At 43.9% G+C, this 27,985-nt stretch overlaps 2 protein-coding genes across 3 annotated transcripts in view; both read right to left on the bottom strand.

The window, feature by feature from the left end:
- Positions 1-160: 160 nt before the first annotated feature.
- Positions 161-27,485, bottom strand: LOC306834527 (solute carrier family 22 member 6). 2 transcript variants are annotated; one of them, XM_079360493.1, is made up of 10 exons: positions 26,685-27,485; positions 24,397-24,500; positions 23,111-23,265; positions 20,176-20,344; positions 19,776-19,899; positions 18,287-18,393; positions 3,314-3,525; positions 3,076-3,184; positions 2,722-2,934; positions 161-2,626 (listed from the first exon to the last, which is right to left on the bottom strand). In XM_079360493.1, exons 1-10 carry the CDS (start codon positions 27,030-27,032, stop codon positions 2,590-2,592), a joined length of 1,578 nt encoding a protein of 525 aa, XP_079216619.1. In that variant the 5' UTR covers positions 27,033-27,485; the 3' UTR covers positions 161-2,589. The 2 variants fall into 2 exon arrangements, with proteins under 2 accessions (XP_079216619.1, XP_079216618.1); XM_079360492.1 differs by having other exon boundaries at positions 161-2,934.
- tube1 (tubulin, epsilon 1) overlaps positions 27,057-27,985 on the bottom strand; it is a 29,097-nt gene continuing 28,168 nt past the window's right edge. Inside the window, exon 13 of the mRNA XM_079360559.1 lies at positions 27,057-27,073. The gene's annotated coding sequence lies outside the window, so the exon portion shown is untranslated. The remainder of the gene's footprint in view (positions 27,074-27,985) is intronic.

Raw genomic sequence — 27,985 nt, 5'->3', positions numbered from 1 at the left:
AAGTCAGTGAAACGGATGGAGGATGAAGATGACGTCCATTTTAATTGTCAACGGGCCACACTTACTTTCTTGAGATGAGGAGAGAACGCACACCGTATTTTCAGAGGTGCCAGCAATGGAGCACACAATAGGAGGAAGAGATAAATGCCACACCCTCAACTCCAAAAGCAAAAAGATTTATTTGACGTTTCGGCCGACAATGCCTTTGCCAAGTCATGAGGGACTCACAGACTTAAATTCTACCTTTAATTTATTTTGTAATCCACTTCCTGGTACTGCCTGCTTTTGTTACCCAAAGAAAATACATCATCAGATGTATGTTTATGTATTTTCATGGTACAAATAAAGTCAATGAAAACATTTCCCACAACAACATGAGTCACGGCCCTTTGAGCCTTCCTCCTGTGAAATCTGTTTATGAATGTAAATAAGAAGACAGATGCATCAACACAATGTTACACAACATGTCAGAGCCAAGGGGAACATTTAAACTCTTTACTTTGCACAGTATTTCAAGTTTGTAATGGTGAGCTGACAGAAGAGACGAGACACTCAGTGAGCACCAGGAGGTGTCAGTGTTTCCTCAGACACACATTTAGAAGTCTCAGATTTAAAGCTCGAGGTAGAGGAGAGCGATCCCCAGACGTTCAGAGCCCCGACTCAGCAGTGCTCAAGAGGTAACAGGCATGAGGTTTGTTTGCAGATATAACATGAACAAAACATACAATACACAAATAAGTCACAGCAACAAAGCCAGGCTGATTAAAAAAGTTGGCTGGTAACACGATATTATCAGCATAAACAGACATATCAGGGATGTGTTGATATCGGCAATAATTTTCAAAAAAAGAACCTTATAAAAAACATACAATGTAGAAAACAAAGCTTTGAGTCATTTAAAATACTGTCAACATGTCGCTTGGAGTGCTTTACTATCTCCACAGGTTACAGTCCACCCCCAGCACATGTGGCAGAGCATCACAAACTGAGAACACGGTCCGCACTTGAACTGTGCACTGATGTCAGATATCCTTGAAAAAGTTATAAAGAAAGCAGTTCTCTTTGTACCTTTATAAATACACACTCATCGTAGAAAAGTCCAGTTTGAACAGTGAGTTCAACATGAGCAAGGATCTACAAAAAAGAAAACAATGTCAGTAAGCGCAAAGGATCAGCTTTGAGTCTGGCTGGACACACAGGTGCTGATAGGCACAGCACAACACTCAGGGCAGTTCTTGTAGATGACCTATATCAGTTAATTAAAAAAACAAAAAATCCCTTATCAGTCAGACTGTTAATGTCATGCTGTGGCTGGCCCGGCTGTGTGGAGCTGCTTGTTTGCATAGTTTATACCAGAGGTCATAAACTGGCAGTCTGCGGGCCACATCCGGCCCCTCAAAGCTTCCCCATCCAGCCCCCAGAATATAAATCATCTTGGGTGATTAAACAATAAACACACATTGGGTGAATTGGAGAAATTCTCTTTCTCCCTCTGACACGAACGTCATCACTCTGACAGCTGCCAGGCTTAAGGACAGATGTATTTTAAAGTCAGGCGCTCAAAGTGTCTGTCAGCAAAAAAAGCTGGGCCTTCTACAATTGCAGATGACTCACCAACAGGAAGTGTTTTCTCTGGGAGTGCATCATCTCACACCAAGTCTCAGATAAGTTGTGGTGGAGTGGAGTTTGCATGAGAGCTGGTTTTATGGTCAGAGGTAACGACATGATGAAAAACAGAACAGCTGCAAATATAAACTATTGACTCAAGTAGGGAGGACATAAGGTCCAAAATTAATGTGCAGTAGCATTTGAATTACTCAAAGCTGGTCTGCAGAATGAAGCACGCTGATCCTGTATTTGATCATGTCTATATTTTCAGCCTATTTCAGCCCTGCTCAGAACAGGCTGTTTCTGTGTCTGTAGCTTTAAATATGTAAATGAGCGGCACTCTCTGGAAGGACTTGCAATCTGCTGATTAGAAAGAGAACGCCGTTATGAGTTGACATCGGGTCTGGGGATGTGGCGTTCTCGCTCCATGTCCTATTGTTTATGGTGAGAAGGCCGACTCAGAGGGCAGAACAAACTGCAGGGGTTACTGCCCTTTGTGATGTCATGAGGGGGAAATCTCTAAACGGCCTGTCGGCAACAAAAAGATTTTGAGATAGTTTCAAAGAAAAGTTGTCTCTTAATGTCTAATCGTGTCTAACTGAAGTGGTTCAATAATTGAATACCTCCTCATTATTAGACTTCACTCTTTGGTGACGTAATATGAAGGCAGCACCCGGATGTTTCCATTATATAAAGACCTGGAAGGAGAATGATCTCGTCCTAAAACGACACAATGATATAAAACAACGATGTATAAAACACTTATTTTTACATAATTAGTCATAAAATTGTTGAAGACTTAGACTGCAACTGTTGTAAACAAGTTTAGGATCTGTGTATCTTACAAAGGTTAATACAAAAATAAGTCTCATCTCGACCTCTAAAGAACATGAAGACTTAAAACAAGTCCTGCTGTGTGCTGCTGTTGTTCATCAGTCCATCCAGCTGCTGTAGACACCGCCTGTTGTCTTCAGATGAGTCTCAAAGACCCCCTGCGTCACCCCCCTCGTCCTCCTCACTGACAGAGAGACAGACGGAAACACGTCAGACAAATATCTCAAGATGAAATGGTCATGTGATTTGGGTGAACACAAAGTGGTCGTGTCCAAAAACCTGAGACTGGAGCCCTCCACGTCTTCGATGGTGTCGGGCAGAGGCTTGTTGGCTGTCTCCGGGAGCATGAGGGTGAGTGCAGAGCCCAGCAGAGGGCAGAGGCCACACAGAAACATGGGAGCCTGAGGACTGATGCTCTTCAGTAGGTACAGCATGGGAGCCAGGACTCCTCCGGTCCGAGCACACATGGAGCCGATACCGATCCCGTTCTGTCTGTGAGTGACAGAGGAGCGAGCAAAGGAATAAAAAAACATCTCAAACTATGGGAGACACAACAACCTGTTATCCACTAAAGTTTGATATTAACACTGCAGGCTTGAGTTGAAGGACTTTTTCCATCAGAAGTAAAGTTACCTGATGACAGTGGGGAACACTTCAGCTGAGTACACATAAATGATGGAGAGAGAGGCCGTGATGCCAAACTTCCCGATCATGGCCAGCACGGTTTTGATGACAGACAGTTCTACAGGAGAGGAAGAAGAAGAGTCATGCTCTTTACACAGCCTGCACACATTTCATAGATTTCCAACCAAGCAACAACTGTTTGACAATAAGTAGGGACGTCACACGTTTGAAGGATTTGTGTTCATACCTCTGGGGATGAAGATGGTGAGCAGGCAGGCCGTGCCGCCCACAGCCAGGAATGCCAGCTGCGAGATCTTGCGGGAGCGGTTGAGGGTGAAGAGGGTGATGGTGCGTGCGGGCATCTCCACCAGGCCGAAGATCAACTGGGTCAGATAGATGTTCATCTGGAAGTCAGAAATGTTGAGGGACAGGCCGTAGTACACGAGCACGTTGGCGAACCTAAAAGGAATGAAATAAAACAGTCTTTTATTCTGAAGGGACGTTTTACACACAGCTCAGTCTTTAAGGGCGTTTACACATTGGATTGTTTGGTACAGTGCCCATTGCTACTCTGTGTTCACAGTAGTAACGTGGTTAACCCAGGTACACTTGTGCATGTACACAGTCCGATACAGCAGGTGGCAGTATGCTCATAGTTGATTTACAAATCCACCAATAAACAGAAAGAAGAACCATGGCAACCACTTGCAGACTGACTCCATCCTGCTAACAGTCAGACCTGTCGCCAGACCTCACAATTAGCCTACAGTGCGTATATTTTTACCACATTACATAGAAGCAATGTTAAAGATATCCAAAAAACACTTGACTATAGCCTACAACGTTAAATGTAACAGAAGAAGCATCTCTCAAACATTGCATATTAAAGCAGTCAACAGAGGGATGTGCATTGACCACACACACACACACACACACACACACACACACACACACACACACACACACACACACACACACACACACACACACACACACACACACACACACACACACACACACACACACACACACACACACACACACACACACACACACACACACACACACACACACACACACACACACACACACACACACACACACACACACACACACACACACACACACACACACACACACACACACACACACACACACACACACACACAAACTTCTAAACTACCGGCACTTTGAGTGCTGTCCTCTCACCAGTCCCTCCTCTGAGTACAGCTGGAGACGACGTTGGAGAACCCCCTCATCAATCTATCTGTCCACTCAGACTTAAACTTGTGAGTGAGCTGTGTCACCCGGGCCGTGCGTCTGTGCAGCATGCTGCGCCGATGATCTGAGAAGACGCTTTTAAAACGTGGAAAATGAGTTTTCACACATTGCTGTGGAAGCTCCTGAAGTTAGGGTAACGGTGTAGGCTGTGAGAACCGTCGGCATAGCCTGGACTTACTGATATGAACTGAAGCGAGTAAACTGGCCCAAAATCATCCAGCTTTCAAAAATCGACGGCAACGGTTGAGTGGCTACACTGACATAGGCTAGGTCACGTAAGTAGCCTAACTGTCTTTTAGAATGGCCGTGATAGGCTGTTCCAGTGTAGATTCCCATCAATCAAAAAGACTCACGCCATTGATTTTTTAATATTTTTAGTGTTTTACTAATAAAGAATGCAAGATGTAATTAACATCTATGACAATGTAAAATGAAAATGAAAGTCATGTTTTTAAGAGACACAAGGGGGCGGCCCCCTATGGCCCGCCCATAGCAATGGTTGTGCTAACAGTGGATGTTCTTCATTTCTAAAATGATAATTACTTCATAGAATTACACAGGGTGCAAAATTCCTGGGGGCCTGTCAACACAGGACTTTAAGTAAAAAAACAAATCGTGGGCCTGAACCTTTTTTTGCGGGTGTGTATAATAGTGTAATAGTTTCATAGTGTTCACCAACAGGTTAGGCGTGTCTGGAGATCTCCAGATCTGTAGCCTGACATGACGTCAACTTTCAGGCTGCAGGGAAAACAGGCAGGTAAGAACAACACCCATACCCTATCTTCTTCATGGCAAAACAAAAATTAAAAATCACCAGAAACAGTTTACAGTAGTGTAAACAGTGAACTTTTATTTTCCTGCATTCTGATTAGTTTTTACGCACCAATTTCTGCCTTTTCTGAAATACAAGTATGATCGGTTATTTTTATTAACGTCCCAAGTGTTCATCAGATACATGTATGAATGCATGCATTTGAATACTTTCACAAACACAATTATTTTAATGACAGACACACTCGCACTTGCAGTGCAGCGCTGACACAGTACGCTGCACGGACATAATTGCCAACAGTTGCTCCGTGCATGCAAGACATTTTTAAAAGTTCTGATCCTGGACCTGCGTGCCGGGAGATTTCCTATCAAGATGCAACAAACCCAAGAAGAAAGAGCTGAATAACATCTGCAGCAAGCAGCTTCACAAAATGGGAAAATACATTGTTTGTAGTTGTGTGCTTTGCATTCAAACAGCGGACATCGCTCTCTCTGGTTCACTGCAGAGTCTGTCTTTTTACTTCCCAGAGACCCCCCAAAATGTTGCTGTTAAGGCTTTGAGGGGCGTTCAAGTGTCAATCAAGTGGTCTCAGACCCCCCTCGACCCCACTGTATTTCACACCCTGGAATTACATCAAATCGCGGTCCACTTCCTTTATGCGTATGATTGTATTCACATCTCCCATGGACCGCACTCCAGCACAATTGAATCGTGCCCGAGTCCGACCTCTTCAAGCAGACTCTGGCCTGGTTTTATTTGAGACATAAACAATAAAAGCCTTCAAAAATAGTTTTGTAAACGTATGTGAGTATATAAAGAAAAGTCATTGTGAATTTACATAAGTAACTATTGATTCCTTATTTTTTTCTTTGAATAAAGTAAAATAAAAGTAAAACCAATAAGTGTACTATCCTGTGTTGTGATTTTTTTTTTTACAACATTCTTGAAGTTTCCTGATGAGAAAGTTGTTTTTCTCGTACTATGAAAAACAGGGATTGCTGGAACAAAAAGAGATTTATAAAACTGAAATCAAAAAACGCACTAAATAATAATCCAGACTGGGAAACATAAGAAACTGAAAACACTGCGACTGACACATATAACATACAACAGGAACATAGGCCAATTTACAATGAACTGACAGAGAGAGGAAGAAAGACAGACTGAATACACACAGGAGTAATCAAACACAGGTTTGACCAACAAGACACAGGTGAGGACAATCAAGACAACATGGAGGACCAGAACTACAAAATAAAACAGGAAACACTTAAGATTGAACTGAGAAACATTTAAAGAAAGTCAAGGGAAACAAACAACACTGTGAAAGAGTGAGAACGAAACCAAAATACAAAATAACTGGAAAAACAACATAAACAATACAGAACTATGACAGTATTTCTTTAACAGTTTAGACTTCAGACTTAATGATTCAGCAAAAACATGGCATGGTTTACTATAATGATATGCTAATTTTATTTTATTATCATTATTACTAATGGTCTTTTTTTAACCCTGTTTGTTCAATTTAGAGTCACCAATTAACTTATGGCATGTATTTGGACAGTGGGGGTAACCGGGGCACCCGGAGAAAACCCCCTTATGCATGAGGAGATCATACAAACTCCACACAGAAAAAGGCCTGTGTCCTACTGAGGACTTGAACCAGGAACCTCCTTTCTGTAGATCAAACACTCGTACCAGAGGTTGACGGTGTTTCGTCGGCCCTGCGGAAGAAGAATCGCCAAGTGTCTGCAATCACTTTGACAACTTTTCCAAACCAGCCGACATCCTCAGTATTTCTCTCTGGCTGGATCTCAGCATCTTCAGAGTCTGCAGCCAGGGTTGCATTTCCTCTCTGAAGCCTCCTGTGGGGGATCATGAGGAAGGATTGGAACGTCTTCTTAATCCATTCGATGGCTCCTCCGAACCAGCAGACGTTCTCTGATTTTGCAACTTGGGTTGTGTTTCCTCTCTGGACACTGCAGGTGGCTTCTTTAATGTCCGCCATATTAATGCAGACTTCAGAACAAGAGGGCTGCTGACTCTGCTCAGAAATATCCTCTTCAATGTCTGCCATGTCAATGCGGACTTCCTGACAGGCGGGCACCTGATTGGTCTCAGGGACCGCCTCTTGAGCATTGGTCAGATCGCCGCAGACGTCAACACTAGAGCTCTGAGGAACGCTGCCAGTCAGGAATGGATGCTGCAGGACCTCCTGGGGTTTGATACGCTGGTCTGGGTCCAAATGCATCATCCTTTTGATCAGGTCTACTAACAGACCGTGATCACTGTTGGCTCCTCTGTTCTCTTCCATCAGCTTCTCAAGATCATCCAGACTACTAAGGCAAAGGTCCCTTGGGTCTGAATGTTGGATCCCTGTCTCATAACGGTACTGATCCTGAGACTTCAACCTCCAGCACTGTGAGTCATCGCGGAGATAATTAAAAAAATCTCGCGTGGCCGGTCCTTTGTCCAGCACATGGTCCGGAATCTGACCCTGAGTCGCTATGATGAAGCTCAGTACATCATAGTCCGTGTCGCCGGGGTAGAGAGGGTATCCCACAGCTATTTCTGCTGCTGTCAGACCCAGAGACCACATGTCAATGGCCTCATTAAACTGGCTGTTCAGACACACCTCTGGTGCCCTGTACCAGATGGTCTGCACACACATTTCTGGCTCAAAATCAGAGACATGATTTGCCAGACCAAAGTCAATCAGCTTCACTCTGATTGGCTTCTGGTGGCGGTCTACAACCATGATGTTGTCTGGTTTTAGGTCTGCATGAACAATCCCAATGGAGCTCAGGTGTGAAAGAGCGATGGACACCTGATACAGCACATCTTTCACCTCTGACATTGGGAGAGTCTTCTCTGGTCTGTCCATCATGTAATCAACCAGACTCAGATCCATCAGCTCAAAGTTCAGGCAGATTCTCTGCTTATCAAAGAAAAAGCCGTTCCACTGAACAATGTTGCTTGTGTCTGGATCTAGACAATGCAGCTGCCTCAGGATGTTAATTTCATGTCTCGCCTGCTTATAAATTCCAGGGCTGTTTTTATTGACCTTGATGGCCACACACTTTTTAGTGTTGATGTTGTAACACTTGGCGACAACACCAAAACCGCCCTCCCCGAGGACGGCCTCCACCATGTAGCAGTCTCCCAGCATGCTACCGCCATATAGTCGAAGCTCGGCTCTTCCTCTTGTGGCCATGTTAACTAATGATGTGATAAAGAAAATGGTCCTGTTAATTTTGTCCGTTTGACAATCCTTAATGATAGGTGTCTGTGTTCGACCCCAACTTATAAACTCTGGCTGTGACATCAAAGGATTCTGTTTTTCCTTTGATCTCTGACATCAGCGATGACATCACTGGGTTCCATTTTTGAAAATAAACAATTTCTGTTTTTCATCACTGCCGTGCATAAACAATATGGATCTACAAGATGTTGAGACTACTGTTTGAACTTAGGCCTAGCTGGTGCAAGAAAAGAATTGTGTTGTATAATTTACATTCTCAAAGAACAGATAAAGGCCGGTTCACACAGCAGGATTTTAAAATTGTCGGCCGATTTCCCAAACTTGAGAGACCACACACATGGCGATAAATAATCGGAGGTTTTACAGTTTCGGTCGTACAGTGAGTGGTGTGCGGCCACACGGCAACATCAACACACCACACACCAACCGATTTCACTCGTGAACGTCCCCCGATCAGATGGGAAATCTCGCAAAACCTCTCGAGATCAGACGTGATTCCAGAGTCAACAAACGGATGAAGAGGATGTGACAGGGATCGTTTGTGCTGTTTTTATCTGAAAAACACGTTTTAAAAAGAGGCGTCGGTCAAAGGAGCGGAGACAACGGGAGCATGAGCTGTACTTGCTACATGTTGATATGGAGGTGAGTAGTTTTGCTCCCGGTGTTTTCCCTACTACGTCACCTCGCTTTCTGATTGGCTACGCGTCACAGTCAACAGGCTCGTGCTCGTTTTCTCCTCAGGGGGAAACACCACACATGATGAGAGATCGGGCCAAAACAATCCAACATGTTGAATATCCCCGATTTGAGATCGGAGCGGTCCCGACATTCATCCGACCAGACGAGAGCAGTCTGAACACACCACACACGGCAGGATGATCTTATAAGATTATCTTATGATGATCGGGGCGTCCTTAAGATTATCAGAAGGGGAGAATCGGGGCCAAAATCGGCGTAATTATCCTGCCGTGTGAACCAGGCTTTACATAATCATTTATTAGAACGTATCAATTCTACTTTTATCAACACATTCTTGTCCATTTATTCAATCACATTGGTCCAGATTAAAATATCGGTATAGTTTAGGATGGATATCCAAACATTTCAGACCAGACATTTATGTTTCCAACACCACCATGACTTTGTTTTTTCCATGGCTGTGTTCAAAATCACCCACTCGTTCCCTACTCCCTGCTGGCTGTGTATATATAGTGGACTATATAATGCACTTACTCTTATACAGTCAATAAATATTGAATTTGATATATGATGAAACATATTTTCGGACAAAAACTAATTTATTAACGCTCACAGACTCTGGTCCTGTGTTTTCATCATTATGAGGACCAACTAACGTTACAAACGTTGACAATCCTTCACTCTTTATTAATGCAGTAAAACGGCTTCAACGATAAACTATATTGTCTTTTTGTGTTTGCGCTGGTCACTCCTCCTGTCCATCTGAGAGCAGTCAAGTCAAACGCTTGAACCACAATGCATGATGGTATATAATGTTCAGATAGTGACCATTGGCTGTACACTAATTTTCACAGTATGTTGTAGGGTACTCTGAGTGAACTTGTAACACTCACCCCTTAAGGGTTGTATTCACTCACACAAGGGATTCAGGGAAGGATTAATTTAAATCAGAAAACTTGTCGTTAAAGTAACTAAACCCACAATTAAACCATTTGTCCAAACTCAATTCAATTTAATTACTGTCGGGATTATCCCATCTGTCATGCGACTGATCATTAACACAATAAAACAATTAATAACGCCCCAAATAATCACTTCAACAATACCACAAAACGAAAACCACATAAAGCAAACAAAAGTTCATATTTTACGGTCTCTTAGTCTCCGTTTATCCAAAAATAAATCCTCCGTCGGTGCGGCCGTATGCGCATCCCAAACGTTTCGTCATCAAAAATAAGCGACGTAATCCAAAAAAAAATAATTATCCAAACAGGGTTATTCCCACGCAGGCCACAAATAAGGGAAACAAAAGCGATCTCACCCGGGTCCTTGGAGAGCAAATGTCCCGTTCCCTGGCATCGCCAAACTTTTCCTCGTCAACGAGCCGCGTGTCCAGGAATGAATGAATGAAAGTTGAAATTCCTTATTGTCTCGATTGTTGCTTTGTTCCTTTCATATTCCGCCGTTTATTTTTTCTAAACACTTTATATCCCAACAGCATATGAAATTTAAGTTGTCAGCTGCAGAAACACTTTTTCCTGGCACTGAACTCTCTTTCCTTTTTTTCACCTGTTCCCTGGTCCCTCTGGGCTCTCGTTCTTTTCCCCCTCCCCTTTATCACCTCCCTCCTCCCTTTTCCTACAGGTTAATTGATGCCCCTACATCATTTCTTTCACTACAATGGAATAATATTTATTTTATATGTTTCAATTGAATCTTCTTTCCTTCCTCATTTTGAAACATTCATTCTTTTTGTGGCTCTGTCACAGATCCTCCTCCCCCCCCCCCAGCCGGAGGTACCGGAGGCTGAACCCCAAAATAGGGTTTCAGATTGACCACATTTACTGTGTCTGATCTTTTATTTTGGTCATTCCATTGTACTTTGTAGTTTAGGGGACCTAATTTCCTTATCACTGTAGCTGGACCTGACCACTTAGGCGCTAGCTTGGATGAGAAACTGTCTGATGCTTTTGAAAGTGGGTGAGTACGAATCCAAACCTGATCTCCCGATAGGAGTTGTGCACCTCTCCTCCGGGTATTATAATATCTAGCTTGTCTGGCTTGACAGATACCCACTTTCCTTTTCACTTGTTCAGCCATTTGTTTTTGCCTCTCTAGAAGTTTATATGGAGATTGCTGAGGTGAAGGTGGCAAACTAATCATTCGTTCAAGGGGACCTTTGAGGGTTCTTCCGAGGGCCAGTTCTGCTGGGGCTCGACCAGTGGTTTCATGCTGTGCAGCATTGATGGCAAACCGGAACTCTCTGATCCACTGATCCCAATTTTTGTGTTGGTCTCCGACATATGAGGCAATCATGGTCTTAATTGTGCGATTGGACCGTTCTGTGAGATTGGCTTGAGGGTGGTAACTTGTGGTGAACTTCTGGGCTACCCCCCAGATCTTACAGAGATTAGCCAGCTCATGGCCAGTGAACTGAGGTCCTCTATCCGACACCAACTCCTGTGGTACTCCAAAGCGTGTAAAGATTTCCTCCTTCAAGATGGTTGTGACGCGATGAGCCTTGCTGTCTTTCAGGGGGAACACTTCTACCCATTCAAGAGCGGCATGATCTGTGTATACCGTGAACTCTGTTCCTTCAAGATAGTGTCGCCACTTTTCAACTGCCCATACCACTGCAAGACACTCCTTTTCTGATGTGGAGTAATTGCACTCAGCCGCTCTCAGCCCCCGGGAAGCATAGGCGATCACTTTTTCCTCCCCCTTAGTTGTTTGTACTAACACTGCTCCTAAGCCTACATCACTAGCATCGGTGTGTACCTCAAAAGGCAGGGATGGGTTGGGTTGTGTTAGAATAGGAGCAGTGACCATTTCCTGTTTTAACTGCTCCCAGCTTTTCTGACATTCTTCGCTCCAGATCCACTCCACATTCTTCCTTGTGAGACGATGTAGGGGAGCTGCAATGTCTGCAAAATGAGAAATGAATTTGTGATACCACCCCACAAGCCCCAGAAACCGCTGCAGTGTTTTTACATTCGCTGGTATAGGATAGGATGTCACTGCAATAGTTTTTTCAGGATTCACTTGAACCCCCTTCTCAGAAACCACATGCCCGAGGAACTTTAATCCTTTGCAGAAGAGTTTGCATTTCTTTAGACTGATTGTCAAGTTGGCCTTGTGAAGTTTCTCCATCACAGCATTCAAATCCTTCAGATGCTGTTCCGGCGTGGGAGAGAAGATTATTACATCATCGATGTAAACAAAACAGATTTTCCCCCTCAGTTTTCCCAACACCTTCTCCATCAATCTCTGGAATGTGGCACCAGCGTTCTTCAGCCCGAATGGCATGCACTTAAACTGATAGAGACCCACTGGGGTTATCACAGCTGTCTTAGCTTTGCTCTCCTCGGTCATTGCTACTTGCCAGTACCCCGACTTTAAGTCAAGAGTACTGAAGACTGTTGCTCCGTGCAGTGACTGGAGCAAGTCATGAATTAGGGGCATGGGGTATGCATCCTGCTTGGTTTTTGCATTCAGAGGCCGAAAATCGACACAAAACCTCGGAGAGTTGTCAGGTTTCGGGACCAAAACCACTGGTGAAGCCCAGGCTGATTGCGACGGCTCGATGATGCCATCTTTAAGCATCTGCTCTACCTGATCCACAATAATCTTACGCTTAAGTGGTGACACCCGGTATGCTTTGCACCGAACAGGAAGTTCATCAGTGGTGAAGATTTTATGTTCTTCGACCATGGTCTTCCCCAACTTGCCTGAGCAAACTTTTGGCCAGGACCTTAAGAGATCTCTAACCATTGGCGGATGGTCTGCAAAATCTATACCAGGTTCTTCTTGCATGACACCAATTTCCCCTGGTGGAAGTGCCATGATGAGACTGACACTGGGGCGGGACGCCAGAGTCTCTGACTGTTGGGTCAGGAATGGGTGAAAAGTATAGCCCCTTGGTCCTTTCACTCCATATGTTCGATCTCCCATATTAATTATGGTTGAGGTCTTGCTGAGAAAATCTAATCCTAAAATAATCGGAAATGCCAGATTATCATCAGAAATGATATATGTGTCCAATGACCACATCATTTCATGCCAGCCATAGAGTAATGACACCTTTCCCAAAGCTCCATGGCAGGTTTTACCATCAGCCAGAGCAAAACTTTGGTTCTCACTTGGCTTCATCTGTTCCCCTTCCCTTGCCACTTTCAACCACTGACTATGCCGTAAGAGGGAATAGGTACAGGCCGTATCAAAAACAGCACTACAATGCATCCCTCTTATCCCTATTGGGACATGTAAGAGAGATGATGGTTTTTTACCCCTCTGCACTATGGTCACCACATCAGCAGGTTTTTTCGAGGTCCACTTTTCTTGTGGTTTCTTTGTAATTTTTCCTTTTGCCTTCTGTTGATCAACTTTGCTCCAATATTCTTTTGCTGCTGCACAGTCTTTCTCCACTAACGTTCCTATGGACACCAGTTGCTCAACCGTAGTGACAGTACCTCTAAGACAGCCCGCTATTCTAGGATTGCAGTTGTTGAGTATTTTCCTGACCAACTCGGACTCTGAGATCTCAGGCTTCCACCTCAAACACAGAGCCCGATAATCATACGCAAAATCTCTCACACATTGGTCCGGTAATTGCACCATATCTCTCAGATTCTCTTCTACTTCAGTCAAATAATCGGGAGGCAAAAAAGCTACATGGAAGGCTTCTTTGAAATCTCTCCAATTGTGAATCTTGTTTTTGGCTACACTCCACCAACTATGGGCTGGTCCTTTAAGAACACTGGATAAGGCTCCCACCAGTTCTGCATCATTTAAAGGCCGTACCGCCAAAAAAGTTTCACAGTGATCCACGAAGTTCAGAACATCTCCTACCTCTCTGGATCCACTGAAAGAAGGAAATTCCATTTGTACTGCAGGTTTTGAATAAACCTGTCTGTTTGAATGCATGGAAGAGTTTATCCCAGCAGAAGGAGTAAACGTCACTGTTTGCAACTCAAACTCAGTGTCCATTGACCTTACTTGGATCTGGTTCCCAGCAGAGAGAGTCGCTTGAGCTGCCCTTGGCTCGGCAGCCAGAAGAAATGGATTTTGTGTTTCCCCAAAAGCGGTGCTTGATGGTGTAACAGAGGGTACGCCTGACTGCTGAATGGCTGCATTGGAGGACACTGGATTATGACTGCTAGCAGCAGGTGGATTTTGGGACGGGGTAAAATGACTATGACCCTGGGACAAACTAGGCCCAGAACCATTTAAAGATCTTGGAGCAGATGTAAGATTGGCCCGCTTCAGTCGATCCAATTCTGTCTTCCACTTCTCATCACGTCGTTGTAAGCATCCCACTAGCTGTTCTTCAAAATCCTTGAGAGTTGTGAGCAGTCCATGTTCCACTGCTTGAACATTTTGATCTATTTTCCTCTCTATTTAAGGCACTACTGACGGAATCTCTAAAATCAGCTTCCAAGGACTTTACCTTTTCAATCACTGTTCCCAATTCTGTACTCATAGCCGTAAGAGCTGGGAGAGCACAGTAAGAGGAAACATCACCCTCTAACTCCCTGTCTTCGTGCTCTTCTGCATCTGATAAATAGAGAGAGCTAATTAGTGATGTTACTTCACCCACAGGATTTCTTCTGGTTACCCATCTCTCCCTAGTGTTATCAATTTGCTGTTCCCTAACCTCATGTACAGATGTAGGGGTGGAAACTCTGGTTTCAGTATCAACATTAAAGGTCACCTCAGCCGGACCAGTTTCCTCCCCAATCTCTCTAATATTTTCGTTATTCTCCATATTCTGACTGACCTTTTTCTGAAATTAAAGTCACTCCTTGAATGGCAATGTAAACAAAAAACAAATATAATCTCTGAAATTGAAAAAAAAACCTTTGAGTATCAATTGTTCATGGTTCAGTTCAGTATCTCCAACAATATTTTCTTCAACACCATACAAATTAAATCATAACTCATCCCTTCGCCCCCATACTGGCCACCATCTGTAACACTCACCCCTTAAGGGTTGTATTCACTCACACAAGGGATTCAGGGAAGGATTAACTTAAATCAGAAAACTTGTCGTTAAAGTAACTAAACCCACAATTAAACCATTTGTCCAAACTCAATTCAATTTAATTACTGTCGGGATTATCCCATCTGTCATGCGACTGACCATTAACACAATAAAACAATTAATAACGCCCCAAATAATCACTTCAACAATACCACAAAACGAAAACCACATAAAGCAAACAAAAGTTCATATTTTACGGTCTCTTAGTCTCCGTTTATCCAAAAATAAATCCTCCGTCGGTGCGGCCGTATGCGCATCCCAAACGTTTCGTCATCAAAAATAAGCGACGTAATCCAAAAAAAAATAATTATCCAAACAGGGTTATTCCCACGCAGGCCACAAATAAGGGAAACAAAAGCGATCTCACCCGGATCCTTGGAGAGCAAATGTCCCGTTCCCTGGCATCGCCAAACTTTTCCTCGTCAACGAGCCGCGTGTCCAGGAATGAATGAATGAAAGTTGAAATTCCTTATTGTCTCGATTGTTGCTTTGTTCCTTTCATATTCCGCCGTTTATTTTTTCTAAACACTTTATATCCCAACAGCATATGAAATTTAAGTTGTCAGCTGCAGAAACACTTTTTCCTGGCACTGAACTCTCTTTCCTTTTTTTCACCTGTTCCCTGGTCCCTCTGGGCTCTCGTTCTTTTCCCCCTCCCCTTTATCACCTCCCTCCTCCCTTTTCCTACAGGTTAATTGATGCCCCTACATCATTTCTTTCACTACAATGGAATAATATTTATTTTATATGTTTCAATTGAATCTTCTTTCCTTCCTCATTTTGAAACATTCATTCTTTTTGTGGCTCTGTCACAAACTACATAGGTGTATTCACTATAAAGGAATAGGAAGTTATTTGAACACAGACCATCACTTTTCCTTAGTTGTCTCTGTTAGGTCAAAGATGCAGCTGTGATTAGAGTCACAAAATGTTAGATTTTAGCAATTTTACATGGACCAAAATATATTTTTCTGTTGGCCACAGTGTGGCAAACTGGGTCAATTTGTCACTAAATCCTGACTTTCCAAATCCTCTTGGTGTCTTTTGTTGTCAAAAGCTACAAGCAGTAATCTAAGGACTTGTTCTGGTGGGTCTACAGCACTAAAGTCCTGAAGTTATGGCCTAGTAAACCAAGGCTTTTAAGAATATTTTAGATCTAAATATCAGGCAGCAGTATCTCAGTCTGTAGGGACTTGGGTTAGGAACTGGAGGGTTGCTGGTATCTGTCCTGGTGGAGACTAAATCTGGAAATTGGTGGCTGCGCTGGAGCCGTGTCAGTTCACTTCCTGAGCACTGCAGAGGTACTTTTTTAAAGATTTATTTTTGGCCTTTATGCCTTTATTATAGATAGGAAAGTGAAAAGAGGCGGAAATCAGGGAGAGAGAGTGGGGAGAGACATGCGAGGCCGCGCAAGGCACTGAGCCTCAGTACATGGGCCGCGCTCGCTACCGCTGCGCCAACAGCGCACCCAGCAGAGGTACTTTTTAGCAAGGCACCAAACACCCACTGTGGGCAGCCCTGTCACTCTGACCTCTCTCCATTAGTGCATGTTCACAGGATCCTGTTTGTGCGTGTGTAGCATGTGTCAACAACTTTGTAAAATTGAATTTCCCCTCGTGGGATTAACAGCATATCATCACCACAAGCTGCCATGCCAAAAAAGATGTAACCCAGCGGCACAAGACTGATGACGAGGTCCGTTCTTCAGGCCGTGTTGAGCCAAGTCATAATAACTGAGTGTTGTCCTCAGAGTACAACCGAAGGAGGAGCAGCAGACTGTAGAGAAGACTTTCTACACAAACAGATAAAAGCTGTATCAACTGTGAGATGCTTCTCCTTGCTTGAAATCGATCTGAGAATCTTCTTTACTGATGTTTATTAGCACTCATCTGCTGGTGTCTCTGTCCCTTCTAGTCAAACAGGACCACAGGGAGAGGGAACTGTGGAGACCGGGGGGGGGTCTATGACAGGGGTCCTCAACTGGCGGACTCCGGCCCCGCTTCGGACCCAAACATAATAAAATATGGACTGAGACAAATATCAATATACCAGTTTTGTGTCTAATCACGTATCTACCCCGTGCCCAGTTCAAATGTCCTATCAGCTGCTGTTTAACGTTACTATGGTAACTCATTATGGTCGTGAGTGCTTCTTATTTTTCTTCCACGAGTGATTTTTTTCCTCTGCAGGAAGTTAGTCTGAAGTTGGATATCTGGCAGACGTTCGCTCTGCTTCGCTCCGGGTAAACCGAACATCGAACCTTCACGGCGGTCACACAGCTCATCATTAGCTACAACAACGCGAAAAAAACAAAAAACAAAGCAAAAATCCTGGCGTGCTCCAAACTTGACACAAAGCGAGAGGTGGAGTCTGAACATGGTGAGTTTAAGACAGAGTGGACTGATGAATATGCATTCTGCTGCCTGTGTGGAGCACGACACAGTTTAACCTGTAGTGAGACAGTTGCTCTTGTCTAAAGTGGAAACGTAAAACGTTGTTATGAAACAAAGAGCAGAATTACACACAAAACCAACACCAACACAAGGCAGGACACAGGTGATTGCAGCTCAAGCTGAGGACAATTCTGTACGCCTCTTGCACTTAATGGTGCTTCATTATGGTGAGAGTGGAGTCCCATCGATGTCTTCATGATGGAAATGATGTCTCAGCCTAACTTTCAGTCAACCTGACGATAGGCTGAGAGCTGAGCTGGGTTCAAGGCAGTCGACATCTCGCCCGCCTGTCAATCAGGTCAGCTTTGCACCTTATTGTGAAAAGTCTTATAAAATCCCCCCTCCGTACAGTGTGTGCTGATGGAGACATAATCACACCTCTTTGGTTTTATGAACCAGAACGTAAAGGTTGTTTTTTGAATAGGTGTGTATGTGACTCCCTGTGTTTCTACAGCCAGCTGGTGTTTTTGCACTTTGGCTTTACTTGGAGGTTGACTTCTCCCAGAGAAGAAAAAGAGGGGAGGGCAGATACTAACCCAAAGGAGGAGAGTCGGGGCATCTGCTGACCGAGGAGAAGTGGAACAAGCTATGTTTTGTGGGTTTCCTTCACTGACTTGGCATGAAGGTTAGAGCGAGCCAGTGCTGGAGGAAAGTCCACTCATCTGAAGCTTTAATGGAGAAGGAGAAGGAGAAGCTCCGCTCGTACTCACCAGAGGTAAAACACAATCAAAGACTGCTTCCTCATCTTTGGGGTTCGAAGAAGGTCGATGAATGAGTATTTTCTCTTCACCTCTGTCTTCTCTTCCACTCTATAGACCTGGTGAAGGAGACACGCAGAGGTTGGTGAAGGGACACAGCACTGCACTGTTTCACTAGTTTGCATGTTGAAACGATAATCACTGATAGAGACGTGTGTGCATGTACAGCAGGTCGGTAACAGTGTTCACAGTGTGCAGCTCTGTGACATTTTCTGAATATCTGACCGTGAGCGAAACAAATCCTCGGAAGGTTTGACCAATAATCACCGTGCACACTGAGCTGTGGTGAGAGGAATCACCAGCAGTAAGGCTTTGACTTTCAAAGACACAACATCAAAAGTGTTTAGTAGTGAATTTAACAGTGTTTATCTGCTGCATGCTTTCCTGCAGCTGTCTTTTAAAGAAGCTGCTCGTATTAAAAAAGCTGCACCGCTGAGAGTCAGCTCTTTTTTGTTAAGCGTCTCCAGATAACATCTGTTATGAGTTTGCGCTCCACACACCAAGATTGATTGATGGAGAACATGCACAGCACAGAGTTTCCTCCCTGATTCCATTTCTGGCTTAAAGCTCTGCTCTGCGTATTATTTGATTTAAAATATTTTCACCCCAGGAACAACAACAAGCTTCACAAAGAAACAGAAACATGTGATCGTCCTCACCCTCAAAGAGTCTATTCTTTAAAAAAGAATCTATAGTTTAAAGAGACAGAATTATTCTTATCATTAAGAAGCAGTTAGCTTCAAATGTTTGTTTAGATCTGAGGTCCCCACCAGCTCATGGCGCCTTCAACGGACTAGCATACATTTGACAAACATGCAGATAATGACACTAATAAAGCTTCCTACCTTTAGTCATAGGAGCCTCCCCTACTTGTATCTAAAACACAACTAATCTAACTACTATTTTGTTGCTATTGTTTTTCCATCTAACAACTCAAGCATCGATATAAAGGCCAATATTCTCTATTTTGTTTCATTATTCTCAAAATCTGCATCTTTCTATTTGCGTCCCGTCTTACCTAAGGGGACCCTGCACCCCCTGCTGTCTGACAGGGACAGTCACCCTGCTGTCTGACAGGGACAGTCACCCTGCTGTCTGACAGGGACAGTCACCCTGCTGTCTGACAGGGACAGTCACCCACTGTGGGCTTCACAGGTGAACACCCAGATCAGGAGGACTTCAAATGATCGAGATAATTGCAGGAGCACTAAATAAAGTGTGACTGCAGCTTTATAGGATTTTAAACTGAAGGCTGTCTGGACTTTTATAAGTGTAAATATAACAAACGATGGTCTATGTTGAAATTGTTTTGAAAAAGTCCTATCAAACTTTCTGATTAAAGGTTGAATTGGACAACATCGACCAGGCTTAACAAAGGAGAAGATCATTCAAACACAAATGTCATGAGCAGAGAAGCATAAACAAAGCGCTGCACCTCTACCTGGCACATCTCCAGATCTTTGGTGAGGGGGTTCCCGTTCATCTGAGCTGCTTTCTGGATCACTTCCCATGCTTCCTCCTTCCTGTCATTGGCCATCAACCAGCGAGCCGACTTTGGTAACACCCTTAAATATAAAGAAAAAAACACTCAGTACTAGCATGTATCTAAATCTATCTCTAAAGATCGAACATATACGTAAGAAAGATATCAGCTGATATATCGGTATCAGATTTTTCTCTCTCTCCATTTTCAATATCGGCCCCAAAACTAATATATTGGTTTATCTACTTCCTGTGTATTTCATTGAAATCTAATCAACACATAGAGTCTGTCGTTAGTTTTTGTCTACTTTTGAGAACTTAGTACTGCCTCGATACACACTCTGTTTCACTGTGCTCACCAGATGTAGAAGATGAAGAGGAAACCAGGTGCTGAAATAGCTAACTGCAGTTTACGCCAGTCTCTTATGAGGTACGCCACGCCGGCCAGCAGTATGTAGCCAAAACCGAAGAAGTAGTCTGTGATGATTCCTGCCAACATCCGCTGCCTAGGTCCTGTCCATTCGGTGCCTGTGTGAGACACAAACAGGACACTGAGGAGATGGAAAAACAACAGAGAGAAAACATTTCCCTCTGCTTTCTTCCTTTATTTGGCTACAGCTTTGAGATTTCCACGACAGAGGTGTGAGTTCCTTCTTGAGTTCCCTGACCTACTTAGTGAAGCTGTGAATCTGCTTCATTAGGCAAACAGTTGCTAAAAGAAAACCTGAGTGAAGTTTGTTAGTATTCTCGAGTACCTGCGACATTCTTTGTTAAAACACGCTGAGATTTTGAGTTTGACAAATGCAGTTCTGCAAGGCTGCGAGCACCTTTAGGTACCTCCCTGTATGCACTGGATCAGCTGGAGGAGATTCACAGTCAGATAATGAGTGTTTAATAGATTCAGGATAGAGATTTTTGTAATGGAAGGTCAGAGTGGGAAGAAAGAGCAAAATAAATGCAAAGTCACAACAGACAAAAAATTAATGCATAAGTAAAGTAAATGAATAGATAATCTGATGGTGGTTCGTGGTTTGTCCACAACATTGTCAGTTTTTAACTGCTTGTTCACAAGATTCGTGCGATGGCCGACCTAAACCAGCGAGTGCTCCAACTATGTTGACGGGCAGAGGCCACTTAGTGGACTTGTGTCATGTAAATGAAACATTTCAAAGGAATGGCAAGGATAGATAGATAGATAGATAGATAGATAGATAGATAGATAGATAGATAGATAGATAGATAGATAGATAGATAGATAGATAGATAGATAGATAGATAGATAGATAGATAGATAGATAGATAGATAGATAGATAGATAGATAGATAGATAGGGATGCAGACTCTAGGGATGCAGACTGGGCCATTAAAATGCTCAGCAACATAAAGGAGCAGTGATTAGCATTAAGTGTCCAAAACAATACGGTGAAACCAGGAATGATTAGGGTGATTGCCATTAAAGTACCCAACTAGTAAGGAGCAGATTAGCATTAAGTGTCAAAGACAATAGAGTGAAACTTGACCTAGTTAGGGTGATCATGTCAACCCTTACAGGTGTAGCATAACAATACAGTAGGGTGAAACCAGACATGGTTAGGGTGATTATCATTAAAGTGACCAGTGAACATGCTCCTCTGCCCGGTGAAGGTGCTGTGCAGAGGGTGTTGTGTGTTGTCCATGATGGAGAGCATTTTGTCCAGAGTCCTCCTCTCTACCACTGTCACCAGTGAGTCCAGCTCTGTGCCCACCACAGAGCCAGCCCTCCTCACCAGTCTGTCCAGGCTTGCTGCGTCCCTCTTCTTGCAGCTTCCTCCCCAGCACACCACTGCGTAGAAGAGGACGCTGGACACCACAGACTGGTAGAACATCTGCAGCAGCTTTTTGCAGATGTTGAAGGACCCCAGCCTTCTCAGGAAGTACAGACGACTCTGTCCCTTCCTGCAGGTAGTGTCCATGTTTGGCGACCAGTCCTGTTCTTCCTGGTGGGACAGCTTACAAACTGGTGAAATTCCGGTAGTGTAGAGTTCAATGTAACATGGTTAAAGTCCCCTGAGATGGCAATGAAAGCATCAGGGTGCAGTGTTTGTAACATCTCGAGATGTTTGAGTGGATGACGTCACACGCAGTCTCGACGTGCGCTCGTGGAGGAATGTAAACACAAACAACAGTGGCGTGGGAGAATTCCCTCGGCATGTAGTAAGGACGGAGACCTACCGCCAGCAGGTCGATGTCTTTGCTGCACGTTGCCTCCTTCACAGTAACATGTCCATGGTGGCACCATCTGTTGTTAATAAACAGCGCGAGTCCTCCTCCTTTCCGTTTTCCGCTGCGTTTCGTGTCTCTGTCCGCTCTCACTGTAGTGAAGCCCGGTAGATCCACGTTAGCGTCCGGGGTGTTTTGAGTCAGCCAGGTTTCTGTGAGGCACATTAAACTGCACTCTCTAAATGTCCGGTTGTTCCTCACAAGAGCAGCCAGCTCGTCTGTCTTGTTGGTTAGACAGTTTACGTTCCCCATAACTATCACCGGAACCGAGGGCTTGTACTTCCATCGCTTAGCCGCTAGCCTAGCCTTTAGCTTCGCGCCGGCTCTGCAGCCTCTGTACCGCCGCCTCAGCTCCTCAGGTATCGGGTGAACGATGCCGGCTTGTCCCGCTGTTAGAGCAGCTTCTCCCTTGAATAAGAAAGTTTTCCGCTGCTATTTTCCCGAAAGCACGAAAAAGTATCCATAGGATACATAAAGTTATACACTGAAAGTGTACTATAAAAACTATAAAAGTAGAAGTTGGCACAGAGCCAAAGACAAACTAATAGCACATCAAGACGGGTACGACAGGGACAGAGCTACTGAATGTGCGGCCACTCGCGTCGGCGCACAGGTGAGAAGTTTTTGCACAACAAGGACATTGTTTGTTTTTTTGACTTGGTGTGTGTGGTTTTTACATTTTCACGTGGACGAAGATGTTTTTGAGAATTCTTTAGAAAGCCACTAATTGGTAATTGGAATTATTTCATGTTAAGCAAAACCTTGCACACAAATGGGCAACTGAACCGACAAAGCTACTTTGTGGCTATTTCTGTGTCATTGTTTGTTTTTACACCAGGAGCATCGGAAATAATCACAAAAGGAAGCTACCGTTAGTCTCGTAAAGTGTGAATCTAAAAAGTTTTTTCAAAATGTAAAAGTGTGTAACTGAAATGTCTTCAGCTCCAAGAGGATGTCCGACTGTGTTTACAAAGTATTGAAGTGTGTGGCAGCTTTAAGATGAGGATAAGCTGTGAGCTTCTCTGAGACACTGACCGAGGACAAAGGCGTTCATGATGACCCCAGAGATAGATGTTCCAACGACAAATCGAAGAGCTGTGTAGACGTAGAAGTTAGGGGCGAAGGCAGCACCAACTCCAAAGACAGCCTGGACAGCCAGGTTGATGAGGATGATGATTCTGCGACCGTACCTGAAACATTTACAAAAGGTGGTTATTCTGGCAGTCAGATAAAACCTTAAAACATTGTTGACACAATGGTGAATTATAAGCGTTGTCTGCACCATTTTTTCAGAAGTGCTTTGATGACTTTAGACCGTATTAAATATGGACGTAGTGTCAGTGACCTCTCACGATGGATTCTGCAGAGAGCATTATGGAACCAAACGAGTGCTGAAGAGAGGTGAAGCTGAAGCAGCTCTCATTGGTTAAAAGCTACAACAGGCCCACATGTTAGTCAAATCAGCAACACCCTTAATCATGCAAATTTATGAAAAACACTTTAAAGATGCAACCTGTAGTAAATGAAATGATAACGTGAACATCCTCTCTGATCAGACAATACAGTACCATGCTGTGTTGAAGTTCTTCTCTTCAACAATCCAGCAGTCAGTATGTCCTCCTTCTAACTTTAGATTCTGCTCCTGAATGCTCTGGATTTGTTTGGACCAGAGAAGGTAGACGGTTTTAAGGCCCCCCCACACGGCCGTTTTGGACGCCCCTCAGTTTGTCAGATATGAGAGCAGTTATCAGGTGAACAGGTGTTGCAGCGATGGAAGCGGGCAGTGGAACTGCTTCAGATAGAAGTGATTGTACCCGAGCTAAAAAGCCTCTGCATGTTTCTAATAAGCTCCAGCAGCAGAAAGCTGCTCAAACTAGGATCAATGTTGGAGATGATTTTAAAAATGGAGAGAGGTTAGAACACAGAAAGGTTTACAGAGCGATGCAGAGCTGGCTAAACACTGAAGCTACAGTGTCCACCACATGGTGACCTGTGTGAGCGTCCACTCTAGAGAGGGGGGGGCAGCTCTCTGTGATGTTTAGAATTTAGACTGCAGTACTTTTTTAAACACTAGGGGTCATATTGCTCCTTTAATAAGATAAATTGACTCATAATTAATAACAATGAGTCCATTAAGCTGGCAGTAAACATGTTTATATCTGCTTTTAAATTAGCATTTTAAAATGAGACTTAATTAGGATTCCTCTGCTTTTGCTCCTAGTTTCAAGTGGACACTCGAGGAATTGCATTTTTTTTGCACATCACTTTTCAACACCATAAGTTGCTGCTTGTTGAAGACTCGAGCATGCAATCAAACTTACTTATCAGCCAAGCTTCCAAACACTACAGCGCCAACCAGGAGGCCAGACATGTAGATGGAGGAGCCGAGGTTGTTCAGGTGGGCATTATCACAAACCAAATCCCACTGCAAGAAGAGCAGGACAGAATCATTAACAAACACATTTTTTATTAACTGTTTGAGAATTAAACGCTTCACATGAGAGCTTCCTCAAAAATATAGATTTTTATGTTTTCAGTATAACGACATAAAGAGGCCCAACAAAGGTCCAGATACCATGAATCTCAGTCTAAGTATCGCTGTACCCAAAGGGGATTGTCATGGCCCTCTCACCTTCCTTAATCCCAGGTATGTTCCACATTCCTGTTTAACAAGCTGTTGTTCTCACACTTTGTCTCCTCCCTGGTCTTTATTACACAACACCAATGTGACCAGCCCTGCAGCTACCCGTCTCCCATGCGTTTGATTGAAGCACGGATAAGTGTGGAAGTTACGTCTTAAGTCAAGTCTGTCAGGCTATCACATATAAATCAGCAGTGTCTATACACTATGTACTTATGTACACTTATGTACTTTTTAATAAACACTTGCTTTGGTTCAGGTTAGGTCACTATACGGTTCAGTTCCAGTTTGAATATCAGGTGAAATCAAAAAATCTACTGGGCAGGATTGAATAAAACCATCACACAGTGACAGAGTAATTATTGATTGAGCCATGAAATTATTTAAAGAATATTAAATCTTATACATTATGTTAAAAGAAGTCAACAAACTGTGACAACATGGGAGCATATATATATATTAATATTATCGTCGACCACATTTTCAAACTTTCAAATCCGAACACTTAAATTTGACCATAAACCTACAAGCATCCATCTACAGATCGGTCACCTGCACTGATCGCTAAAAGTTGGCTGTCGGCAAAATTTGCCTCACTGAAGTTTTCACTGGATTTTTTTGCATCTGTCCTGGAGCTCTTCAGAAAACGCTGACCTCCTTTAGAGTGAGAGACCAACAGGACCCTGTCGTTGTGTCCTGTTGGTTGATAAGCTAGGCTAGCTAAGTCCCAGCAGCAACCACAAACTGACAACATTTAGTGACAAGTCAGTGTTGCAATCACAGTGTATGGTTTTGATTGGTTAAATCCTGGACACGGACTTATGAGGGTTTGATAGATATTTGTGTCGACTTGGGACAGAAAGCTTGAAAACAGGACAGTCCCAGTAATGTCGGTACGCTCACCTTACGGTAACGTGATCATTAATGACGCAAATCGGACAAACGTTTTCTTGTGGTTGGCTGTCCGACATTCAAAGTCCACAACATTTTCCCACACTGTGCTGAACAAACCTGTCTGTCAAAACCCGAGCAGAAGAGAGGGGAGGCCAGTGTGTCACTTCCAGGCAGAGGAGTTTGAATGTGTGAAGCAGAGTGACAGAGGGAGCACGAGCCGCCATCGGACCAAGGGTTCTCTTTCTACAGAGGCATGCAATGATGTTGTGCACTCCAGTAACTCTTCTGTGCTGAATAGTACAGTATGCCAGCGGTGGAATTACTCTGACCACACTGGGCGAGTTCTCCCCTACAGCTAAAGGCCTGTGTGCAGATCTGGCAGCACCTGTTTTTAATACAAAACCAGAACGGCCACACATCCGCCATAGTTGGAGCCTCCGTTCTGCTCCAGCGATACACCGCCAAACCCTCTCCCATCGCCTCCGCGCAGAGTTTAATGGCAAAATTGTCCTTGGCTTGACGTGCACTTGTCTTTAAGATTCTTACAGAGGATAAACTTCATTTGTGCTTATTTAAGTGTAAAATGCTGCGCTCTCTTCCTTTAAGATAATGTAGATCGTGTCATATGAAAAGCAGTTGTGTAAGGCAAGTTGAGAGTGTAACCGGCTTATTGACAGCTGGACGTGTACCAAGCCTCAGGAATATTCACATTTAGACCTTAAGTTGAGTAAATTGGAAGATCAAATGTCGATGTGGTACGAGCCAGCCACATGTCCCACTGCTTTACACAATCACATCCTCCAGGTCATGTAACCGCTCCTCCTGCTCCCTCCTCAAATTCATGTGTTACAAAACCTGGCAGTGTGTCAGAGTGTAGGAAGGCCTTAAAAGATGCCTGCCCTGTTGGAGTCCATCTGTAGACTGTCTCACATGTCACCAGAGACTCTAAAACGCTGCTAAGTCCCTCCAAATACCCGAGCTCCATGGAGTCCTCATATCCACTCAGCAGCTGTTAATATAGATATTCACTTCATTGTGTTTGGGTTAAAGTTAGGCTGTTGCCAAGTCACTCACCTCAGTCACTATGGTGTTTTGAAAGGTCTCTGTGCTGTACTCCCAGCCCCCCTGGCAGCTCCCAGAGGGGAGTCCATTTCCAAGGCCGCTCTGGTTCAAGGAGGCAGCGCAGGACACCTGAGTCCAGCCATCAGAGGTCGACAGAAGGCTGTGGGTGAAATTCGCAGCAGCAGCAGCATCAGCTGAAGGCACGGCGGGGCGACACAGATGAGGAGGAACAGCTCCAGAGAAGACAGAGATGAACATGTGGAAGGCCAGAAATATCTGAGGCACACAGATCCATACATACAAGAGTTTCTGGAACCTCCCGAAGCCCCCGATCACTTGGAGAATTTCATCAAAATTCATTTCTCTGGCTCAGTAAAGGTTCAGACTTTAAATGTGTCCACCTGTTAATAATCACAAAAGATTCAGAACGTAAATAGGTGCTCATAAAAGAGAGCTGACAAAGAGGCACAAGGCAGAGAGTCCAGCATCTGTTAGAGGGCTGAGATAAAAAAACAAAACAACAACAACACAGAAGTGGACGTGTGCAGGCACCTCGATCTGTGAGCTGTGCTGCTCTGCGAGGGCGGGATGGGGAGTTAAATAAAGCAGGAGGGAGGTGTTTACTCCGGGTGGGAGGAGCTGCTGTGTGAGGCTGGCTGAGCAGCTGCTATTGTCTCTGTGCCACACGCTCATTCAAAAAGTTACACAAGTTTGACTGATGTAAGGATTTTGACTTCAGTCCAGACTTCTGCAGCGTTTTCCTTTTTTTTCTTTTCGCATGACACAAACAAGCCTTGACAACGGTGTGGAGAGTTTAAGCTGTGACACAAAAGTAAATACAGCATGGAGGGATTAAGGCAGCTTTGGCCATTCGCTGCCATCATCACTACAGCTCTCATTTCTCAGCCATGTTTTGGCCTCAGATAATGTTTTCATAGTAGGGACACACAGTAGTTTGTTCCTTCCTGTGTAAAGTACTCATGACGACTTGGCTTCACGCGGACGTCACCATTGATTCATAAATGTAGAGCAGGGCTTCTGGGGGAAATCCCAGAGGACCGACTTTTGCCTTTGATGAGCTCTCGGGGTCCGGGCTTCAGGTTTCAAACTGGGAGGGGGACATAAATGTCATTCTAATCCAGGGCTCAAATATTCCTTACTAATGTACAATGTGTGTTACTGGAAGGATTCCTCTAGAGGGAGCACCACTACATTTTCAGTTGTCTTCATTACCTTGAAAGTGTGAAGCCACATGGATGGTTTCGCTTTTAAACAACCACCCGATAACGACGATTTTCTGTGATTTAAATAAG

The sequence above is a fragment of the Symphodus melops genome, assembly GCF_947650265.1.
Source record: "Symphodus melops genome assembly, chromosome: 1".
Lineage (NCBI taxonomy): Eukaryota > Metazoa > Chordata > Actinopteri > Labriformes > Labridae > Symphodus > Symphodus melops.
Note: the sequence above shows the minus strand (reverse complement) of the source record. Positions and strands in the feature narration are given on the sequence as shown.

What these genes read in the sequence shown, in the direction of transcription:
- LOC306834527 (XM_079360492.1), bottom strand. Translation starts at nt 27,032, where the DNA reads ATGAATTTTGATGAAATTCTCCAAGTGATCGGGGGCTTCGGGAGGTTC. An exon ending in AAGATCTGGAGATGTGCCAG is followed by an intron (nt 18,394 to 19,775) that starts GTAGAGGTGCAG and finishes CTCCTTCACCAG; the next exon opens with GTCTATAGAGTGGAAGAGAA. An exon ending in GTGTTCCCCACTGTCATCAG is followed by an intron (nt 2,935 to 3,075) that starts GTAACTTTACTT and finishes TGTCACTCACAG; the next exon opens with ACAGAACGGGATCGGTATCG.